This window comes from Geotrypetes seraphini, chromosome 13, assembly GCF_902459505.1.
Source record: "Geotrypetes seraphini chromosome 13, aGeoSer1.1, whole genome shotgun sequence".
Lineage (NCBI taxonomy): Eukaryota > Metazoa > Chordata > Amphibia > Gymnophiona > Dermophiidae > Geotrypetes > Geotrypetes seraphini.
In genome coordinates this window covers 12,540,419-12,562,925 of record NC_047096.1, presented here as the reverse complement: position 1 = coordinate 12,562,925, position 22,507 = coordinate 12,540,419, and the positions used below count along the sequence as shown (strand labels likewise).

General features: G+C 43.8%; 1 protein-coding gene across 2 annotated transcripts in view; it reads right to left on the bottom strand.

The window, feature by feature from the left end:
• Nucleotides 1–20,803, bottom strand: part of SRPK1 (SRSF protein kinase 1) — an 82,855-nt gene extending 62,052 nt beyond the window's left edge. Inside the window, exons 1-5 of one of the 2 annotated variants that reach the window (XM_033917541.1) lie at nucleotides 20,656–20,803; nucleotides 20,308–20,362; nucleotides 7,719–7,849; nucleotides 6,679–6,787; nucleotides 4,605–4,692 (exon numbers count right to left, since the gene is read on the bottom strand). In XM_033917541.1, the coding sequence (XP_033773432.1) occupies nucleotides 4,605–4,692; nucleotides 6,679–6,787; nucleotides 7,719–7,849; nucleotides 20,308–20,362; nucleotides 20,656–20,668 (396 nt within the window). In that variant the 5' untranslated portion in view covers nucleotides 20,669–20,803. The remainder of the gene's footprint in view (nucleotides 1–4,604; nucleotides 4,693–6,678; nucleotides 6,788–7,718; nucleotides 7,850–20,307; nucleotides 20,363–20,655) is intronic. The other variant, XM_033917542.1, reaches the window with a different exon arrangement.
• Between the last annotated feature and the right edge of the window lie 1,704 nt (nucleotides 20,804–22,507).

Here is a 22,507-nt window from a genome sequence, read left to right as displayed (position 1 = left end):
CTACTTAAGAAGAGTCTCTAACGCACGCGCCTCCGAGACCCTAAGAGCAGAACCGTCCATAACAGGCACGGTATGCCGCTTAGGAAGTGCCGAGACCACCGCGTTCCCCATTGGCGAAATTAAGGTAGCCCTACCTCCCTCCGGGACGGGATACCCAAGAGCCAAGGCGCACACCAAACGAAACTGCGCCCATAGGCCACTGCGCCAACACAAAATCCCGCAAATCCTGACGCACAGGAAAAGAGCGGGAACCAGGACAGACCCCCTGAAGCAGAGGGGCCCCCATACGCGGGGTCTCCGGCGGCGCCACTGCAAAAATGCAGCACCAAGGAGACCTGCTACACAGGTCTAAAAGCTCATCCCTCTGAATAAAAAAGCGCACCACGGACGCATCTGCTCTGGAAGACGGGAAACCCGCCGCCCCGCTGCCAACAGGCGTCCCCTCTAGAGGATCCTGGAAGCCCGCCAAAGCAGCCAGGTCCTCAACCAGGCCAACACGCTCCTCCGCCCACCAATTCGCAATCCAAGCCCCCCCGCGGGCGCTTGGATGAGGGAGGAGGAAGAGGGGACGCCAAACGAAAAGAGGGAGGCAAAGCCATAGGGGGCGCGGAGGGAAACCCCCCCCGAAACCCCCCAGGCGCACGTGGGACCCCCAAAAGTCCGCACAAAGAAAGAAAATAAATTGGGGGCAAAAAACCCCTGGGGGTCCCCAGGGACTCCATGCTGAAACCTGCCCCTGTGTTCGCCATACAGGGGGAAGGTCACCTGAGGTTGCAGACAAAATGGAGGGGCCAGACAAAGAAAATGGCGAAGTTCCCGCCAAAAATGCTCCCTCCATGGCCTGTAGCGGCTGAGAAGACTGAACAGTCCCAGCCGCTAAGACAGGCAAGTCGGCATCAGCTGTCAAAAAATCAGCTGAGAGGGAATCCTTCGGGGAATCCCTCCGTGGGCGGTTGTGGAAGACCGGGCTTCCCCACTGCTCCAAGCCGACTCGCGAGGCACCATCGGCGGGGAGCTCTGGGCGCCTGCAGCCGCTGCCGACGGAGCTCCACCACCTCACCGACCCAAACCGCCGAGTTCAGGCCGGCCGCGAGTGCCTCGCGGCTGGACTAAAATTGTGGCCTACTCCCCCGGAGAAGGGCACAATTGCTCCAGACGCGACCTAGCTATAAAAAAGTGCTGGTTACATGAAAAAATACAGTAAAATACAGTTTTCTTAAAGGGAAACAACCCTTCAGACCAGCACTACCTCAGGATTTTTTTTTTTTTTTTTTTTTTACAGAACAGACTCCACAGGCTCTCGAAGCAATATGCCTTGCTTGACTTAGGGGGCAAGGCTTACTGCTGAGGCTCCTCTAAAAAAATGTGGGGAGGTGGAGGAAGTGGGGGGAGGGACCCCGCTCGTGACCCGCCGGGTTTGACACCCCCGAGGTCGGACGGACCCCCAAACAGGGCCCGACCAAGCTCCGTCCGGCCAAAAACAGGGACAATAAACCCCTAAACAAATTCCAACAGCCCTACCAAGAGAGATGGGTACAGATCACTCAACACCTGCTGGAGACTGAAAGAAGACTGAGGGAAATAGAGAAGGGAGGATAGTATATACTGTCTCAAAGTTTTGTTTTCAGTCTCCACCTGCTGGTCATGATTAGATATATACCCATTCGTAAAGTTAACCTCTACTGGTCTGGAGAGTGCTAAAGAATAACTGTTCCTTAACCAATTCTGTAAGACACAAGTCAGCTGGATTTCCAGGATACCCACAATAAAAATATATTCCAGTGCAATAGGTGTGTCATTCTAGACAAGCAGGTTTATCTCCCCATGACCGCGAGCCATCTGCAGAAGGAATCCACTCGATTTTTTCTGTGTCCCTCGTACTTCACTGTGAGCTCTACTGCCACCTGAAGTTTTTCCCTTTTGCAGGTGAGCCAGGAGTGTTCTATTCTGCTCTCTCCCTTATTTTATTCTGTGTTTTTGACCTGTTTTCTGTGCTTGGAGCTTTCACCTTGGTTACAGCTCTGCCTGTGTAGAGAAGCAGAAGACTCCAGTCTGCAGCTGACAGGCCAATCCCTTGTGGTACCTGTAAGCCAGTCTGCACAAGTATTTCTGGAGCTCAAGGTAATCCCTGCGTTTTTTGCTCATATACTGAATTTCAGGGGTTCAAGCGCAGGCTGTGGGGCACCCTTAGGAAGTTCAGCGGTGTCTCATAGGGTATCCAGTTGCATTTTTTGCCTCCCCCTCTTCTGTAAGTGCATCAGTCATCCGCAGGAGTGGGAATATGTCAGGTTCCATGTGTGGCTAGAAACCCAAAGATCAGCATGAAAAAGGCATTCTCAGCTGCTAAGGCAGGCTGCAGCACATGTTTAGGACTGAATTGAGGGAGGTCTGAATTAGGGTGTTTTTTTTTTTTTGAGTGCTTCTATATCTTCCCCCATGTTCCCCCATCCCATCCTGGATTGGTGTCTCCAACCTCCGTCACTATCCAGGGGAATGCTTCTACGGATTGCCTCCTGGGAGGTTGTGACAACAGATGCCAGTCTCCAAGGCTGGGGAGTCCACTGCAACAATCATCCAATTCAGGGGCACTAAAGACACCCTCTCAAAAATAAGTGGTCGATCAACTGGCTGGAACTGCGTGCCATTTGGTTGACTCTGGTGAAAATGAAGAAGACTCTCGAGGGTCAAGTGGTCAGAATCTTCTCCAACAATACCACAGTGGTGGCATATGTCAATAGCCAGGGAGGCACCAGGAGTGCATTTCTGTGTCTGGAAGCCATTTGCTCTTCCACCGGGCAGAGAGCCTTCTCCAGGCTCTCTTGGTCATGCATGTCGGAGTGGACAATGTGCAGGCAGACTTCCTCAATAGACAGACTCTGGATCTGGGCAAATGTGTCTGGCAGTGTTTCAATGCCACTGTTCAACTCTGGGGTCATCCTCACTTAGACCACATGGCAATAGCAAAGAACAAGGCAGAAGATCACTTCTTCAGTTAACGAAGCAACGGGTTGGAAGCGTTAGTCAAGTCATGGCCTCAGGGAGTCCTGTTGCATGTCTTTCTTCCCTGGCCCATGATAGGCCAGGACATTCGGTGGAAAAGTCATTTTGATAGCTCCAGATTGGCCTCGCAGGCTATGATATATAGATCTGATATAGCTTTGATCAAGCCAAGGCCTCAGATTGAAGATGCTTCTGGACCTGCTCTCATCGGGTCCTATCTGCCTGGAGGATCTGGATCACTTTGCTCTTATGGCATGATTATTGAACATGAAGCATTAGAGCATAAAGGAAATTCAAACATGGTCATTGCCACCCTTTTCAAGTCTAAGTAGTTGACTACTGTTTATGCCTACGCTAAGGCTTGGAAACTTTCCAGCATTGGTGTGTCCAAGAATGGGTGGAGCTCTTCTCGGCTCTGATCTTGGTGGTACTGGCTTTTCTCCACGCAGGCTTGACAAGGGCCTCACCATGGCTTCCTTTCGGGTCTAGATTACCGGGCTCTCTTGTTTCAGGGCTTGGGACTGTGGTTCTTTTCTAGCATCTCATCTGGACACTGCCAGATTTCTGAAGGGTGCTCTTCACATTAGACCTCCACTTAAGCCACCATTGCCTTCATGGGGCCTCAACGTGGTTCTCAAAGGCCTCAACAAAGCTCTGCCCAAGCCTTTAGAAGTAACATCCCTAATGGATGTGACGCTTAAGATGGTTTTCCTCATTGCAGTGACATTCATGTGGCATATTTCGGAGCTTTAGGTGCTCTCTTATCAAGAGCTTTTCCTCAGGATTTCAGAAACTGGAGTTCCCCTTGCACACTGTCCCTGCAGAAGGTGGTTTCAGCGTTTCCTGTGAATCAGGAGGATCCATTTGCCTGTATTTCAACCTTCAGGTTCTCAGAAGCAGGACCACATTTTGATGAAGTTGGACGTGAGAAGAGCGCTTCTCGATGTCACTAACAAGGCTCTCCTGCTGCCAAGGCCACGATCTCCAGATGGGTCCATAAGGCCATTTCTTCAGCCTACTTTGTCTGTGGGGAAACAGCCTCCTGTTCCTGTTAAGGTGCATTCAGCCAGAAGTGTAGCTTTGTCATGGGACGAGGCTCGAGTGGTCTCTCCACAGGAGATTTGCAGAGTGGCAACTTTGTCCACACTACACACCTTTGCAAAGTTTTACAGGGTGGACGTTCTGGCTTGAGAGGATTCTGCCTTTGGTTTCTCCGTGCTACAGGACAGTGCAGTCAGCCCCCCCCCCTCTAAAAAAAATAAAACACAACCCAAAAACATGTGTTTGATTGTCCAAGATGCCAGTTTAAATTTGTGTATACTATACTTGTAACACTCTTTTGCTCTTTAACAAAAGAAAACTACTATCATAAATTTTAAAAATGCATGAGTACCACACAACCATACGAGGTATTCACATACAAATGTGCTATAATGGAGGGAAGAGGCAAGCAATGAAACTAGTATGAGGTTGACAGGCATAGATCAGAATTTTTCTCTTAGGGAATGAGTGGCTACCAGTCAGGGAAGTGATGAATGCTTGGTTTTCCCTATAGAGATGCTTCAGATCACAAAGGGACAAACATATGCACCAACAATACTCACCGATTTCAACAGTTTGATTTCATCCAGTGCTGTTTCTGTGTAATGTTCAGCACTTTTCACCACTTTCATAGCCACAAACTTCTTCCCCCTAAATAAAAACACAGCAGGCTAGCTGAATAGTCCTTTAGGTAAATTACACAGGTTACAAAAGCTAAACCAATAAAGGCTGGCTTTACAATGATTAAACCATTGAGGTTTAATCAATTTAAACTAGTGCTAATAGTTACTACAACTAAGAAAAAATATTGTACAAAGCTAGGCATATCAGACTGTAAATAAAAATTTGTGTAGTTTGGAGAACTGCATTATCATGCAGTTTTCTTTTATAACCTCTAAAATCCCTAAACCCAGTCTGTGCAGTGTTCTCCCTAGCGCCTTTCAGCCGGGCGCCCTGCCCGGCTAGATTAGGTGAGTGCCCGGCTGTCATCTTGGCTGCAAATTCGCCTCCGCCTGACTTTTTTTTTTTTTTTTAAGCGCCAGAAAAAGGGTTTTCAGCTTTACTTTTTTAAACAATTTTCCTACTGCTGGTCGATTTTTACAGTCGCAGTTGGAGACAGGGGCTGCAGGCTCATTATGACCCAGTGCACAAACAGGAAGAACCCCGACGTCGTGTTTACTTTTGTTCTGCACTAATCTGCAGCTTATCTCACAAGACGCTCCTGCACAAAGCGAAACCAATCGGAAAGAGGAAAGGCGGAAGCTCGCAGCTGCGTGCTTCAGTAACTGCTGCTGGCTAAGGGAGGGAGAAGGTACCTAAGAAAAATGAAGTAGGTCCGAGAAATAGATTCGCTACAGGCTAAGGCGGGAGATAGGGCAGGGAGGAAAGCTTACAACTTGGTGTTCTTGCTTGCTTCGGGTCTTCCTCGCTGCCGGGTCCTGCCTACTTTCTGTTTCCATGAAGGCAGGACCCAGCAGCGAGGAAGGCCCGAAGCAAGGAAGAGCTCCAAGTTGTAAGCTTACCTCCGTCGCTGACCTTTCTCCTGCCTTAGCCTGTAGCGAATCTGCCGACCGAGGCGGGGGGGGGGGGGAGAAGTGATGGGGGGAGAGAAATGCTGTTACTGCTGCACCCAATTAGGGGGAGAGAAATGCTGCTGCTGCACCCAATGGGGGGCAGGGGGGAGGAAGACCATGGAAAGGAGAGGAGAGGAAAGAGATGCCAAGACCATAGGAGGGAGGGAAAAGAAAGGAGATACCAGACTATGGGGGGTGGGAAGGAGACAGATGCCAGACCAGGGGAAGGAAGGAAGGAGGGAGAGAAAAGAAGGAGTGGAGATGCAAGATAATGGAGGGGGTAGGGGAGAGGAGTGAGATGCCAGGGCATGGGGGAGGGGAGGGAAGGGAAACTAAGGAGACAAATGCCAGACCAGAGGGAAAGGAAAGAAAGGTGCCAGAGCAAGGAAGCAGAGGGAGACATAGGAGAGGAGAGAGATTCCAGGGCATGAGGGGAGGGATGGGAAGAGAATACCAGATCACTGTATTTCTGGTTAATTGAGAGTGTTAGAAACCTTGTCCAACACACACAATCCCTCCCCCCTCCCATTCTGAAGCACCAGCAGTCCTGAGATGCAAAGCCCTCCTTCCTTAAGCCCCGAAGTGGAAGAAGGAGGTGGCGGTCCTGAACCACGAGCTCCCTCCTTTACCCAAAGCGCAGCAGTCAGAAGGCAGCCTCAAAACAGGCTGCTCACAGCCAGCCCAGGACACCTGCTTCTGCTACGCTGATGTTTCGGGACGGGAGGGAGGATTTGCAGCAACTTTTTACACCGGTTGAGTGAGAGTCCCAGTTAACAGAGACTACTGTATATTAACATAAAAGCAATTGTATACAAGCTTGAGAAACTAAACAAGTCCATTCTTCAGCAATACTTTCATCACATGAACATCTTACTGCATGCTTTTCATGCAAGCCTAGAACTTAAATTTAAAATATGAAAAAGGTCCAATTTAAAGGCATTCTGGCAGGACAGGAGAAAGCTACAATTATATAACCAACCCAGTTTCCTGTGAAGGAGCAAGAATAAGACTGATTAATCAGAACTGCAAGGTCTAACAGCTCATAATGAAAACAAATACTGACTGAATATCCCAGGACAGCCATACAGTAGAAAAATGGCCCCAGCCCAACTTTCGAATGACATGGTATCTTCCATTGAATAGGTCTCCTATCTTCACATGATGATAGCCACCTAGGACAAAAAAAGTGAGAACATGTTTGGAATGATTTTTGGCATAAGAAACTGCTCTACAAACATCCACTAGTCAATAGTACTGAATGAATTGAAAGTTGTATCCTTAAAACACAAATAGTCAGTTTAGTGCCTTGTACCTCGACATACAGGTCAGCAGTGGATTGGAGCAAAACCAAAAACATTAAAAGCTCAGTCATATGAAAGGCCTACTGCAAAATATGACCATGAAAGCCATCAGGTATAATAGGACAATATACAACTAAAATCATCAAGCCTCCCCTCCATAACCATGCTAGTGTGGTGATTGACTTGATGAAATCCTGGCTCAACTTTAAAAATGAGACTGGTACAAGAATTCTCCTTAAAGGTCAAAAGGTTCCTGGGCACCTCACTGGCTAGAAGTTATTTCTACAATAGTTTCTATGCTCCCATACCATCAAATCCACCATCTCAGCCCAGTACAATTCTCTATTGTAGGCCTGAAGAAGTGATGAGCCATTGATTATGTCTGCCATAGGCCCCTGAAGAGATTGCAAAGCATAAAAGCTGCTATATGACTAGAGAAACCACCACCACTGCCAACTGGTTAGAAGGTTAATGGTGAGATTAAGGGCAAAGATATAACAAATTAGAGATGGTGGAACACAGAAAAAGAACAGAAAAAGCAAAATAGAACACAAAAGCTAAATAAAAGTACTGTAGAACTAAAGAAAAAAAAGTCTTCTCTTCTGGCAGGTATGTGTTTCCAATTAACTCCTATCCCTTCTAAATAAGGCCCTACGATCTCCAACCACCATGCTCTTTCTGGAGTATAAAACATCAACCCTAACATCTCAGTCCAATGGCTTGTGTTACTTTAGAGACTGATAGTGTTGGAGAAATCCCAGAAGCAATAAACTGACTACATTTATGTGAAGTATCACCTTACCTTTGCAGTAATCATTGGGGTCTTCTTGCTCATCATCATCGGATCCCAATATTTCTTCCTCTTCTTCATCCTCATGTTCAGGAAGATCATTCTCAGATTCACGGGTGGTGCCTCTGTGCTGAGTCTCGGGCCTGAGAACAATGAAGTTCCCATTCAGCAAGCTGAACAGCTACTCATCTCTCCCTGAAGCTACTGGACAGCAATTAAAAATTTCCCAGCTACTCTCAAAACAGTAATCAACTCCCTCCCCCACCTAAGATTTCCACATAAAGTGATGCTGTTTTCACAAAAAGCTGGACTACATTTCATTTAGAGTGGAGTAGCAGCCTTAAAAGCAGCAAGCTGAGAATTAGGGAGGCCAGGTTCAAATCCTACTGCAGCTCCTTGTGATCTTAGGCAAGGCATTCATGGATAAATTCAGATTATCCCTTCCAGAAATTAGAGAATACCTACTATACCTGAATGTAACTTGCCTTGAACTTCTGAGATCTAAATCAAAATCCCTTCATTTGGCCAAACTTAATTATAATGGCTAACATACTAGATTTAAAAAACAAAACACAACTAACTATGTCAAACACTAGGTAAATTAAATCTTCATGGTAGAAAATTCAAGTGAAATTAAATCTCAGTAGTTCTCTTCAAATTATTTTTGAAGTTTTCATGAACGCAAATGAGTTAGCACTTCACCTCAGTCGTCAGCATAGACATAACAGAAAGGGGTATTTTATATACTCAATTTTTTGGGGGGGCAATACCCCAAAAATGGGGTCAGGGGTTATATTCGAGCCTTCCACTCAACCCCGAAGACCACCAAGACTGTAGTCTTCATGTGCGTGCCCCCTCCCAAGCCACCGCAATAAACACTGGTGTGGCTGTTCACCATACACCCTCCACTATCCTTCATGGACGCCCCTCACTTCAGCCTGCATCACGCTGTTAAGAGTGCTGCCGGCCCGACACTGCTTAGGGAGCTAAGTAGGGCTCGCGGCGGGGTTCTGATAGGGGGTGGTGGGGGAAGGATAGACTTCGGCTGAGGGGCGGGTACTCAGGGGGTGCTCACTCAAGGGTCCTGCTGCACGAGGGATGGGAGGGAGGGGGAGGAAAGATGCTATACATGTGGGGGAGAAAAAGGAAAAAAAGAGGAAGAATTGGGGTGAAGAAGATGAAGGGAGAGATGATCATGTACATACCCCAAAAATAAGACCTAGTGCCTTTTTTGGGCCTAAAATTAATACAAGACACTGTCTTATTTTCGGGGAAACATGGTAGCAACCCTCTGACTTCTCAAGAAAGTGGAAGTACTGAAAAATCTTATGGCAAGGATGTCTAGTCTTTGTAGACTATCACCAGGATCACCTAAATTTTTAATCTCAGTTTATATTTCGAGTCAACCTCTTCTCCTTTTAGGGGAGAGGGAGGAGTCACCTAGGTTTCAGATCGGTTTATATTTGAGTATATACATTACTACAAAGAAAAACATAAGAGTAATTATACTTTCACAGAAAAAAGAAAAACTTACTGAAATTTCAATATTCAAAATTTCTTAAACCAAAAAGCAAAATTCTAGCCATTAATTTCACCACTCTTGTCATAAAATGACCCGACTACACAAATCATAAACACTGTAAAGAATCACTCAGGTGTTAACATTAAACAAGATTTAAGAGTTCATATAAATAAAATCATCACAATTTATTTAAAATAAAAGTAAATTTCGCTCTGTCAGCTAATAGTTCAACCAAATGCTGTTAAGCCAAAAGATATGTTTAGCAGAGAAACAAAAATTCCTGAAATCTTCACAGCAACACTAGATGGAAGTTTACTAATACAAAAGACCACTATACTCAAAAATATTCCTGTGCTCCCACCCATGCCTTCTTCCTATTAGTATGCACCGAGAGGAAATGGGTAGAGTCAAGTCAGATATGTAGCCTACAATATGGCAAAATTATATTCAAAGGAAAACAATATGCATCCTGTGTAGGCTATAGAATATAAGCAGACCCATATTTAAGAATAAATGATAAAACCACTTTTGCTTAAGGACAGGTAAAGGATGATGATGCTGCAGAACAGAAGGTAACAGTACCTGCATGAAGCTCGGATCCCCATTGGTGGAGATGCTCCCAAAAACAGACCAACAGTTTTAGAAAGAGCCATTAAAAAGGGAATGGCAGACTGAGCTGCTGAAGTGCACACACTGCAGTGCCGATTCTCCCAAAGCCCAGAAAATCCTGTTTGTAAAGGAGATAAAAATCTGCTTCTACCACCTAGCTGCAGATACACAGTACTGCATTGCAGGTGAAGGGCCTCAAATAAGACTAAGGAAGCTGTTCAGCTCATTTGCTTTCCTCACTACATTTCATCAACATTCTGGTCTGAAAGCAGTCACTTCCCTAGACTGGCCAATTTCTCTTCATAACTAAAAGATGATATTTTATTTGTTTCCCCTGCATTTTTAAATTAACCATCTAAGCATCCTTGTTTAGGTTCTACCGAGTTGATCTGCTATAACCACTGTTTACAGTCAATCCTCAGATTCATTTTTACCATCAGGGGAAAAAAAAATAATAAAATTCAAAAGCAAAAGACTTTTCCACAGCATATTTTTCAAAATATTCCAAAACATAAAAGCTGCAGCAAATACTTGCAAGTTCATTACTTTAACTAGTCAATACCAAGTCATGCTATAAAAACAAACAAAAAAACCTACATGGATTGCCATTGTTGGTCCATATAGTGCTCTGGAAAGGAAAATAATTTTTCTGCTTAGTATATAATACAGTAGTCTCAGAAACCTTGAGAGAGGTCCCTTGTGGGAATCTTACCAAGGTGGCCCCATTCCTACCACAAAAAGGGCTCACTACCCATCTATTTCTGAAGCACAGCAGCAGTTTTACACCACACCAGCCACAACAAGAAATGTGACAAACTGGAAAAGTTAAGAATTGCACATCTGTAGGATGTGGGAGGAGGGTGAAAAGGGGACAGAAGCTGGATCAAGTATATGGCAAAAAAAGATCAGGATAGGCTAGTTAACTTGGATGGCTACTCCAGGGGTGAGGCAGTGTGGCCGATGGTGGCCGGACTCCTACGGCCTATGTCCAGAGCAAGAATGCACATTTTTACCACATTCATACAGTCAGAGTACAGATCTTGCATATCTCAGAGAAGGGGAAAAAAAATCTAATTGTGGAACTTAGCAAGTAAAATGAATAATTTACTGGATTGTTGGTTTAACATTGCCTCAAAAATGAAAGTGACTGTTGGGCAGACTGGATGGACCACACAATAGTGATGCCCGATTTCCGAATCGATATTTTTTTTTTTTTTTAAATCGGCCTCGCCAATTCAGGGCCCAACCCTCCTCCCCATCAGTTGGGAAGTACTGCAGTATCCTCTCGTTTCCCCCCTAGTTTAGAAGTATTATAAGGGTCATTCCATGTCAAGTGGACCAATACTGAAAACCGCCCACGCTCAAGGAGCATTGTTGTCACCACTTCTTTTTAACAGAGACTGGTTTGAAATTTGGTATGCATATACACTCATTTGATGATGATCTCCAACTGTATATCCCATTGGATACTTACCAGGATGACACAGCATTAGATTCTCCAGCTGTGTATCAGATCAAAGCCTAGATGTGTATCAACAAATTGCAGCTCAATTCTACAAAAATGGAGTTGCTATGGATATGCAGACACACCTACATGCCAGTTCACTCGCTAAAATGGGATACCGTGATTCGGGAACCTAAGGACAAGGTCCGCAGTCTAGGAGTTACACTGGATGCCGGGCTAACATTAACATCTCATATTTCCAAAGTAATAGCTACCTCCTTCTACTACACGCGTCAACTAAGCAAATTTTGAAGGTATTTTTCTGAAAACGACTTCACTCAACTACTATAATGGCTTATTAGTTGGAATCTGTGGAGAGTGATGTTCCAGATGTGGACTTCGAGAGTTCAATGTCATAATCCACATAAAAACATCTAGGATCCAATGCACTTGGATCCTGAACCAAATACGGTCCGTGTTTCGACAATAATATCTTCCTCAAGGGTCCCTGTGGTCCTAAAATAGACTTGTGGATCAGTCCTAATGAACAGGTCCTGCAGTGGCTCCGTGTTTGTTTGTTTTTCTCACTCGTTCTTATGAGCCCTTCACTTACACCAGGGGTGTCAAAAGTCCCTCCTTGAGGGCTGCAATCCAGTTGGGTTTTCAGGATTTCCCCAATGACTATGCATGAGATCTATTTGCATGCACTGCTTTCATTGTATGCTAATAGATCTCATGCATAGTCATTGAGTAAATCCTGAAAACCCGACTGGATTGAGGCCCTCAAGGAGGGAGTTTGACATCCCTGACTTACACGAAGCCACTGCAGGACCTGTTCATTAGGACTGATCCATAATCCACGAATCTCTATTTTAGGAGCACAGGGACCACTTAGGAAGACATTGTAGAAACACAAACCGTGTTGGGTTCAGGATCCCAGTGGATTGGGTCCTAGATGTTTTTATGTGGATTATGACATTGAACTCTCAATAAAGTCTACATCTGGAATATCACTCTCAGTGGCTCCGTGTTTGTTTTTCTCACTCGTTCTGACGAGCCCTTCACTTACACGGAGCCACTGCAAGACCTGTTCATTAGAACTGATCCATAATCCACGAATCTCTATTTTAGGACCACAGGGACCCCTGAGGAAGATATTGTCATTGTCGAAACATGGACCATGTTGGGTTCAAGATCCCAGTGGATTGGGTCCTAGATGTTTTTATGTGGATTATGACATTGAACTCTCAATAAAATGTACATCTGGAACATCACTCTCCAGAGTGTCTTTTGTTGTTGTTGGACCTTCATTCTGTGCAGCCACCAGGGTCAATTTTTCGTTTCATTATTTATTGGAATATCAGACAAAAAGACCAATGATGTCTACAAAGAGTACAGAATGCAGCTGTAAGACTTCTGAAAAATCTCAACCCTTTCAATCACATCTCAGCTGTGCTATGTGAAGTACACTAACTTCCTATCAAAAGGCAAATTATATTCAAGAATCTCGTGATAGCCTTCAAGCTCTTCCACAGTAAGGCCCCCCACTATATGATGGCAAAGCGTCGCATATATCGCCCTAAACAGCCACTTCAATCACAACAAGAAAATTGACTCGGCATTCCCCCTGCCTAACTTCTCCAACTGGAAGGTGCTCGCAAGTGAATATATTTCCATATGGCAAAGCTATGGAATCAACTGCCCCCTCACATTAGATTAATTGACAGCCTATTAGCCTTCCGGAAAGCTGTGAAAACAATCTTGTTTAGTAACGTTCTCACATTCTGAAAGCACAGTTCTAACATCAAAGCTTCTCTTGTTATTTCCCCTTGAAGTATAAATGACAGACATCTCTCATTCCATATACACTGTCAAGTATGTTATATCAGGTTCTCTCTTCTGCCTTTACCTATTCAGTTCAAGGTCAGATTACATTATAAGAGGTTGGGTCAGTTATCAGACAGTTTGACATGAACATTTAATAGGGTTTTTAATACAGGTAGATCAGTACAACTATTAATACATTTAAATCATAGCTATAAAATTAAATATATCACTGGGTTAGAAAAAAACCCCTAAGCTTGTTTGTTATGTTGAAAACAATGGATGTTTACATTGGGTACAAAAGAACCAAATCACCTGAATTTAGAGACAGAAAAGCAGCATTAGTTCCTTTTTAGAAATTTAGGATCCAACAATTGTGAATAAAATTTTTACTAAGAAGAAATTTACAGGAAATTACACCAAAAAAGGAAGTATCAAATTCCTATATGTTAGGGAGAGTCTCTGAAATCTGCAATCGATTGAGATTTTGTAAGCACAATTTTTTTTTACATATTACATTTTTATGTCTTTGGGTTAATATTTATTCAGAAATGCTTAGTTTTCTTTTTTTTGGGGGGAAGGGGAGAAAAGTATATGCATGGTCTGCAACCCCTAATGCAGCTAGAAGCAAAGCGCTGAGCACTGCTGATGGGAGACCAAACTGGGATTCAAATTGAAAAAGGAATAAAAATTGAGTAAAGATGAGTATTAAAATAAGCACTCTTGTAATTTTTAAAAAACTACAATTTATGGAAGGCCTTTCTCCAAGCTTATCTGCCAGGAGGAGCAGAAGCATAAGACCAGGAGCTACGAATACACTTAAGGGCATATTCTACAACTAATGAATGGCGAAGTTGAGTTCTATCAAATCTCGACACGTTTTATTTCTGTATATTTTATATCTTTCTAGGAGCTACTTAGACAGATAGGGGAGTGTCCAAGTTTTTAAATAAAGCAATCTTTCATAGCCTTGTGTAACAGTAATTTAATATATTCGTTTGGTGGTGGCTTCAAAATCAAGTTCAGAATGAGGTTCTTCCTGTTTCCTTTATGATGGGCAAAGCTTGCCCCCTCTGCTTTATATGTGCATTGTTGAGGAAGCAAACGATCAGAATATATACCATAAAACATGTCTGCTGAGTATTCAGTCTAGAAAGCAGCACAGGAACAGGGACGACGGGAATCCCGCGGGACCCACGAGTTCCCCCTTCGGGTCACGGGGATCCCGTGGGGACGCCCCCTAGGGTCGCGGGGACCGTGGAGACGCCCCTCGGGCTCTCGGGGATCCCGCAGGGTTCAATGCCGTTCCTACCTAGCCTGCTGCAAGGCCTTGTCTTCCATTTTCTTCCTGCCCTGCTGCAGCACACATAGCCAATTGGAAGCCTTCCCCGATGTCAGCGCTGACGTCGGAGGGAGGGCTTAAGCAAAGCCCTCCCTTCCTCCAACGTCAGCGCTGACATCGGGAAGACTTCCGGTCGGCTGTGTGCGGCAGGGAAGGTAGGAAGAAGGCAGTGGTGTACCAAAGCAGGGGGTGGTCTGCCCCGGGTGCAGCCATGGGGGGGGGAGAAGTGTGCACAGCCGGTCAGGTCCCCCGATCGACCGACAACAGGCCTGGCAGACAAACCTCCCTGCCCTGTAGCCGCGAATCTAAATTACTTTCTTACAGCAGCTTCAATACTCCAGCTGCTGTAAGAAGGTAATTTAGATCCGCGGCTACAGGGCAGGGAGGTTTGTCCGACCGGGCCTGTTCTGTTGTCGGTCAGGTGGGGAAGCGCCACAAAGGTAAGGGGCAGGGAGGGAGAAAGGGAGGAAAGGTGGAGTGGAGAAGAAAAGACGCTTAAGGGAAATGGGTAAAACTGAGGGGGAAGAAGGACGCTGAAAGCACTGGGGAAGACAAAGGGGTGGAGAAGGACGCTAAAAGTCTTAATAATAATATTGTAATTTATAGCTAAAGAGGAATATGATCAAGAAACTTTTTTACTTTTGTGATTATGATAAACATACCGAGGGCCTCAAAATAGTACCTGGCGGGCCCATGTGGCCCCCAGGCTGCCAGTTTGAGACCACTATTCTAGGCGGTTCACAACAGAAAAACTGAGACATTACAGTTAAAAAATACAATCTCATACACTCTGCATCTAATATCTAATACAGCAAATAATACAACTTATTTAAAATACAGTTTCACAGATACATATGACGGTTAATACTACAATTTAAAATACAATTGATAAACTGTTAAAAAAATTTAACCTAATAAAAATGGCACCATAAAACAGAGGGCGTTGACTGACCAATTCAGTGTTTATCTCTCTCCTTACAGACCATATATGCCTATTAATCATGGCACACAGCAACATTATGCATTAATATTTATAAAGACTTGCTATCCCAGTATACATTCTATATTCATCTTCTCTGTTCTATTTTGGATCATTCAATAATTACAAGCATCTTTCACAGATTTATCACCATAATTAGCAGCTACTACAACTAATTTCTATAGTGCTGCCAGATGTATGCAGTGCTGTACATTAAACATATAAGAGGCGCTTGGCTTGCACTCGGGATCCAAGATGGCCGCGAGTGGTTGAATTTCGGAGCGTCTCCTGAGCGTTCGGTAGATATTATAATTTACCTTGTCTGGATATTCAGCTTGCTCTGAAGATTTCCTCATGCCTAAGAGGAGAGGGAGAAGTGCCGCCGGAGCCTCGCGGCGTTCTGTAATTCCTCCTCCTCTCACTATTGAGCGCCTATTGACGCGGCTTCAGAGGGAGCCTGCAACTTCGGGGAATCGCCCGCAGGACTTGGCGGTACGGGGTGACGCCGCCAGAATCCAGGGGCTAGAGGTTACGCTGAGCCCGGAAGAAAGAGATACTCCCCCCCAACCGCAGCATACTAGCTCACCGCAGGCACAAGGCACGTCCATAGAGGCAGTGCCGGTAGCCCAGGAGGCTGGTTCACCTTTGAGCGATGTATTAGAACTATCAAAAGACTTTTTAAGTCTGGAGAGAGATACTGCGGCTGGAACATCAAAGGAAAGGGAGACACAACAAGACTTGATTACTGCAAGTATGGCAGGTGAGACTTCCTTCTTTTTGGTTGAAAAACCCACTGAAATTACAATGGAGTCTCTCTGGGACTTAGTAGTCAAACTGGGAAATTCACTGACTCCACAACTTAAAGCACTAGAAATGAAAGTTGATAAGCAGGAACAAGAATTGACTCAAATGCAATCAGAATTGACTATAGTCAAAGCTACCTCAGACAAAAATAAAAATGAGATAGTAGGGGTCAAACAAGTACAAGAAACTATGATTAGAGATAGTACAAATATCAGGATGAAACTGGAAATGATTGAAAATGGCCAACGAGCCAATAATTTGCGGTTCCTAAACTTTCCCAGGATACCTTCTATGTCTCCTAGGGAAATGTTAAAAAAATACTTCTTGGAGATTTTCTCAGTTTCAGAAGAATTAATTCCACCATTTACACAAGTATTTTACCTGCCTGATAGAAAATTGGATCAGCAATTGATCAACGAGCAACAACAGGAATCAAAATTGGACATTACTACATTACTGGAAAGTTCAATGAAAGAATTAGTTAAACCTGCGACATTACTGGTAACAGTTGTATTGATGCCAGACAAGAACTGGATTATGAAAATGTTCTTTAAAAATAGAACTAAAGAGTTCCTGGGTCAGAAAGTACAAATTTTTTCTGATGTTACCAAAGAGACTCAAAAACGAAGAAAGCAGTTTTTGTTATTAAAATCTGGTGTAATTTCAGTGGGAGGGAAATTTTTCCTTAGATTTCCTTGTAAATGTATTGTTCATTATGGTTCTGATAAATATGTTTTCTTTGATCCGACACACCTAACCAAATTTGTGGCATTGAAACGTCTTGAGAAAGGTGAAAAAATAGAAGTAACAACAGAAATACATGATTAGCTCCCCGCGATTTCATCCATTTAGATTTTCTTAAGTATAAGATTAATCTTATGATCTTTTTGTTTTAATCCACCCTATTGAAGTCTAGGATCCAATTATTGTGGACTAGAGATTGTCTTTATAAGGAGAAGATGTTATGATATTTAATATCTTCTATATCGTATTGTAATTTGTTTTCTTTTTCTTTATGTGTATTTAAAACAATCTTACTGTACAAGATGTTTATGCTTGGGAATAATGTATAAAATTATAAATAAATAATAAAAAAAAAAAAAAAAAAAAAAAAAAAAAAAAACATATAAGAGGCAATCCCCTGCTTGATAGAGCTCACAATCTAATCAAAACAGACAAAAACAGTGGGAGGAAAGAGGGGGGTGAGAACTGAAGCCTGAGTGGAGTGAGATTCTGGGTCATGGCACCAACAGGGGCAAAACTACATGCATAGTGAAATCATACCCTCCAGGATTAATGTAAAATGCCCATTTCTAATTTGAATGGCCCCAGTCATGATACATGCGCTTGTCATGCCACTGGGGCTTGTGCAGTGGCACATCCGAGAAGCTGAAAGCTATGCCACTGGTTGTTTCACTACCAGGAGGGCTTTTCAAAGTGTACAGGTTTCAGCAGAGATGTCAGACTAACGGATGTACCACTATGTACCATCTGGGCAGCATTGGAGGCGGAGGATCACATTTGATCCAACAGCAGCAACATCAAATTTATACTGCACAAAAAGACCAGCAATCTACTTTAATCTACTGCCACAAAACCTTGATGATGTTCAAGTCGCTAGGACTCGAACACAAGTTGATGGCACCTAACAAATCTGAATGGACGCTGCAGTAAGTCTGCACCAAGTATGTACACACTAAAATTAAAACAAAACTAGTACAAACCAACCAGGCAGCTTTTTTTCATTGGTACATTTTACACTAATCATCTGTGCTCAGAGGGGTACCCATGTACCAATGTAAAAAAAACTGCTTGGTTTGTTCTAGTTTTTGGTTTGAAGTATTTTCTCTGGCAGAACAGTGCAAAACTCAGTTTTCCCATTCGTTTGGATTTGGGCACACTAAAATTAAAAACATGTGAAAATATTAACAGTGATACACAAGGAAAGACCAGGAAAAAGTGAAAAAAAAGCAAGCGCAAAGACAAACAGATTAATTTATTTTTCTATGTTACACTAATTTTAAATGTCTTAGTCTTCTAAAAATTCTAGCTAGGTGGGAAAATATTTCCATCCTTTAAGAGTTCTCAAGACACACCAGGTTTTAAGTCTGTATAGGTACCCACTCATAAGTCTATTAAATAACAGTATCACATGCAGTAGAACGCAGTTGTGTGACTGTTCTTTCACTAACCCTTTTAACCCTATTATTTTTCAGCCTTCAGCATCTATACTGCTACAATTCTAGGTAGGGTGGAAATTAGTGTTCCCAACTAAACCTACAGCTGGGGGTGGGGGAAGAACATTTGAGACCCAATAGCATTATTGTTCAAAGTTTTTCCAGACCTAATAGAAATTGTTTGAATGGCTCTTCATGAGCCTAAGCAGGTAAAACATTTGAATATAAGCACAGTTCAAGCTGGTGTTTGGGGAGGGGGTCCCTCATATTTAGATGTATTAATCCTTAACAAATTTTTTTCCTACATGAACTTAGGACACACATGGTACAATACTTGTTTTGAAACCACTTGTAATGGCATTAAGTAAAAATTATCTGTAATTTGAAGGGAAAAAAATAAGTTTTAGAAATACAAAGAAGTTCTCACTTTGAAAACATTAAGTTTTAATAAACTATCAACCATTAACATCAATTACATTTAAGACTTACCAAGAAAGCACATCTCATTTAAAAAAATTTGAGAGAAGCCAATGTCCCTGAACCAAGTTATTCAAAGAATAAATCTAAGTCTAGGATACCTGTAAAATAATCTTGACATGCATATGACATTTAAATTGATCAATTACTTAGTCTATGTTGCCATTACAAGTGAAGCTGGCAAACTTGACCTTTGAGGTGCTAGTACTGTATTTTGTTCAACAAATACAAAATTATTTCTTTGAAAAAGTCTCCTGAACGAGGAAGCACAAAAAGTGAAATTTCAAAAGTGCATGAGAAATACAGAGGATCCTTAGTTACAAAGGACTAGTGAAGGCTCCAGATCAACTGGTATCTTAAATGGGAGTAAACTGGCCAGGCTTCATGAGATTTATAGCTCCCATTATTGAAATCCCATCCTCTCATATGCAATTAGATGTACCACTATGCTCTATATTTAAGTGAGAAAGTTGATTCGTACAGGATTATTTTCAGTAATGTAAACCTGTAAATATCCTCTTCAGCAAACACAAATTAAGTTCCCCCATTCTATACTTATCTATACATACCTGAATTTACTGAACAACAAATCCAAAATATTCTTCTATATACATTCTCATATAAGAAAAATCTATTCAGTGGCATAACACAGAAATTAGAGTGGAAAAAAATAGGCTAAAGCTAAGAAAAATGTCATTATATAGGAATGCAGCAGTATCATCTATTATGTGGTCAGAGTACTGAAACAGAATTTGGAAATATGGGTTTTTTTCCATCCAATGTCTCTTAATAAAGCAAACTAACTTACAGGATGTGTGAAGAGATGAGCAAACTTAAAGTCTGAAAGCCTACAGTTAACCAGCAATACAATATAGGAGTATGAAGGCCCAGGGCACCAATGCCAAAAACTTATAGAGGAATGCCAGACTGGGATTTTGGCACCTTTTATTATCAGTGTCCTGAGCCAGTGCCTTAACTGGTCTAGCAAGAGGAGGGAGACACCGGATCCCAGGTGGAGGGGAGGGGGAAGAAGAAAGATACCAGCCTGCAGGGTTGGGACAGGGAGCCACATTCCCTTGCGAGTATGAACAAAGCGCACTGGCATAGAAACGAGGTTCATAGCTGCCAGCGTGCACCGTTAACGTTATACCACCCGTGGGGGGAGGGGGGAGAAGAAAAAAAACAAAACCAGAGAGTTAGATGTAGAGCAGCAGCTTCACTTCCCAGCACAGAGCCTGGAACAAGCTTAAGCTCCAGGGACAAACGTTGTACTGCAGCAAGCACCGATGACTACATAATTACCACGAGAAGCAGACAGCGCTCGGGATCGGGCCCCTAAGGCCTACCGCCATTGTCTACGAAGAGTCTGGCAGGCAGTCCCCCGCGTCGAAAAGCGCAGGCCCCACCATCCCCCGGTACTTACTTCCTCGGGAACTTCTTTACTTTGGTCCGTTTCTTTCGAGCTTGCAGCGCTAGAACTGAAGAGGGGGGGGGGGGGCGAGAAAAAAAAAAGCCAGTGAGAGCAGAACAGGAAAGGCCCGACAGCAACGTCGAGAGGCCTCAGACGAGGAAAGTCGGCGACAACGGTCGTTTGTGGAACCAGGAGCGGCCAAGAGGCCGGAAAGACCGCTGAGGCCGGAAAGACCGCTGAGGCCGAACACCCTCCCCCCCACCCCCTCGTGAACAAGCTCAAACGCGGGCTTTTAAAGGGGACCTTTCGGTCGGGTAACACGCGTAGAGAAGGCCGAGTCTCGTCTCGGAGGCCCATTACCTTTCCTCTCCATGGCGAGCCGGTAAGTCTGCGCCACGCCGGAGTCGCCCAGAAACGGACAAGCAATTCCCTCCCGCGAGGCGCCGAGCCCGCCCACCCTCCGGAGGCGGGAAGAGGACCCCCCCCCCTAAATCTCCGCCCACCAGCGCGCACACGCGTGCACGCAACCTTTCCCTCCCCCTTCAAACAGGTCAATTTTAAGACCGGAAACGCAGGGATTAGCTACAAACCACGCCCCTCAGTGACGTCCAGGAAAAAATTCCCTTACGATGGGCGTGGCTTTAAAAAGTAGTGTGGCGTGGAAGTTGCACACATACACGATAGACGAAGGGATCTGGGTTGGTGAGAGAGACTGATTTATCAAATTAGATATATTTCATACCCAAATACAGTATTCAATATAACTGTCTTGCTAAAATTTACATATCGGATTTATCTATGAAAGTAATTTGATTGTGATTGACCTGAACCTTTAACCACTGCTTATGGCTAAGAGAGAGAGATAATCTGAGCAGGAGTAATATTTAGACAAGCTAAGCAAATTAAAAGCAGTACCTCAAAACCAGTGGTCTTCTACCTTTTTGACACCAAGGACCGCTTTTATAGAAGCAAATTTTTCCAGGGACCAGTAAAGGGGGTGAGGGGATTTGGAGCAGATTCATAAGGCAGTTATATACACAATACATTTCGATTATTAAGTTATAATATTGTAATATAAATTATACAACTTACTATAATGCAAAATCAGTGGGAACCCTGAGCTTGCAGAACCCCAATAACCCCGCCAACCCATCCCCTTGCGCAACATCTTTCCATCTCTCCCATCCCCCTGTGCAGAAGAACCCTTGCAGCCTATATCCCTCCCTCCCCCTTGTGCAGCAGAACCCTTGCAGCTTCTATTCCTCTCTCTTTCCCATCCCTTGTGCAGCAGAACCCTTGCAGCTTATATCCCTCCCTGCCTCCCATTCTCACCATGGAGCATTTTTTAATCCCTCCCATCGCCGCCACCACGCACCCCCACTCTCCCTGCTGACCCTTTCATCAGCAACACAGCAGAGGAACGCCCAGGCATGAGAGCTGACAATACAGTTTGTTATAAGGTACTGTATTTCGGTCGGGGTTCAGATGGATAGGAGAGATGAAAGGGTCGCGGGGAGAGCGCTGCTGCCACCAATGACTAGGGCTTATTTTCGGGGGTAGGGCTTATATTAAGACCTACCCCAAAAATCATGCTAGGGCTTATTTTCGGGGTAGGGCTTATTTTCGGGAAAACACGGTAGTATGCAAAAGAATATTACAAATATGTCTTCAGCAAATAAGTTCTTCCAATAGATCATCTCAGCTGTTTCTATCTTACACTCCTGATACATTGGGTATTCCAGTTATCAAAAGAACTCTTATCTGGATTTCTGAGTATATTTCTTTCTGTTATAATCAAGCAAATAAACTACAATTTGTTTTCTCAGGCTGCACAAAATGTAAAAGTGCAAGCAGAGGACTTTATTCCAGGCCTCTTCTATGAGGTCACCACTTGTGTGACTGTAGTGATCATACTTGTCAATGGAGAAAGCGTAACTACGTAACCCATAATCACAGCTCTCCATAGACTGCAGGATAGAACAGCTACACATTCCCACCTACCCATACCATGTTCTAAGCTTGCTTAAAACATGAATTACAGGGAATGATGTGTTGTGGGACACAGGAACACCTGCACAAACTCAGAAAACTTTCTAGAAGTTTCTGAGTTCTAGGAGAGCTGACCCACTTTACTTTCCCAATGTGGCGGCATCAACCCTCATAATAGGGCAAATAATGGTACTTCTTCCACTCAGACTTTGTTTTCCTTTCT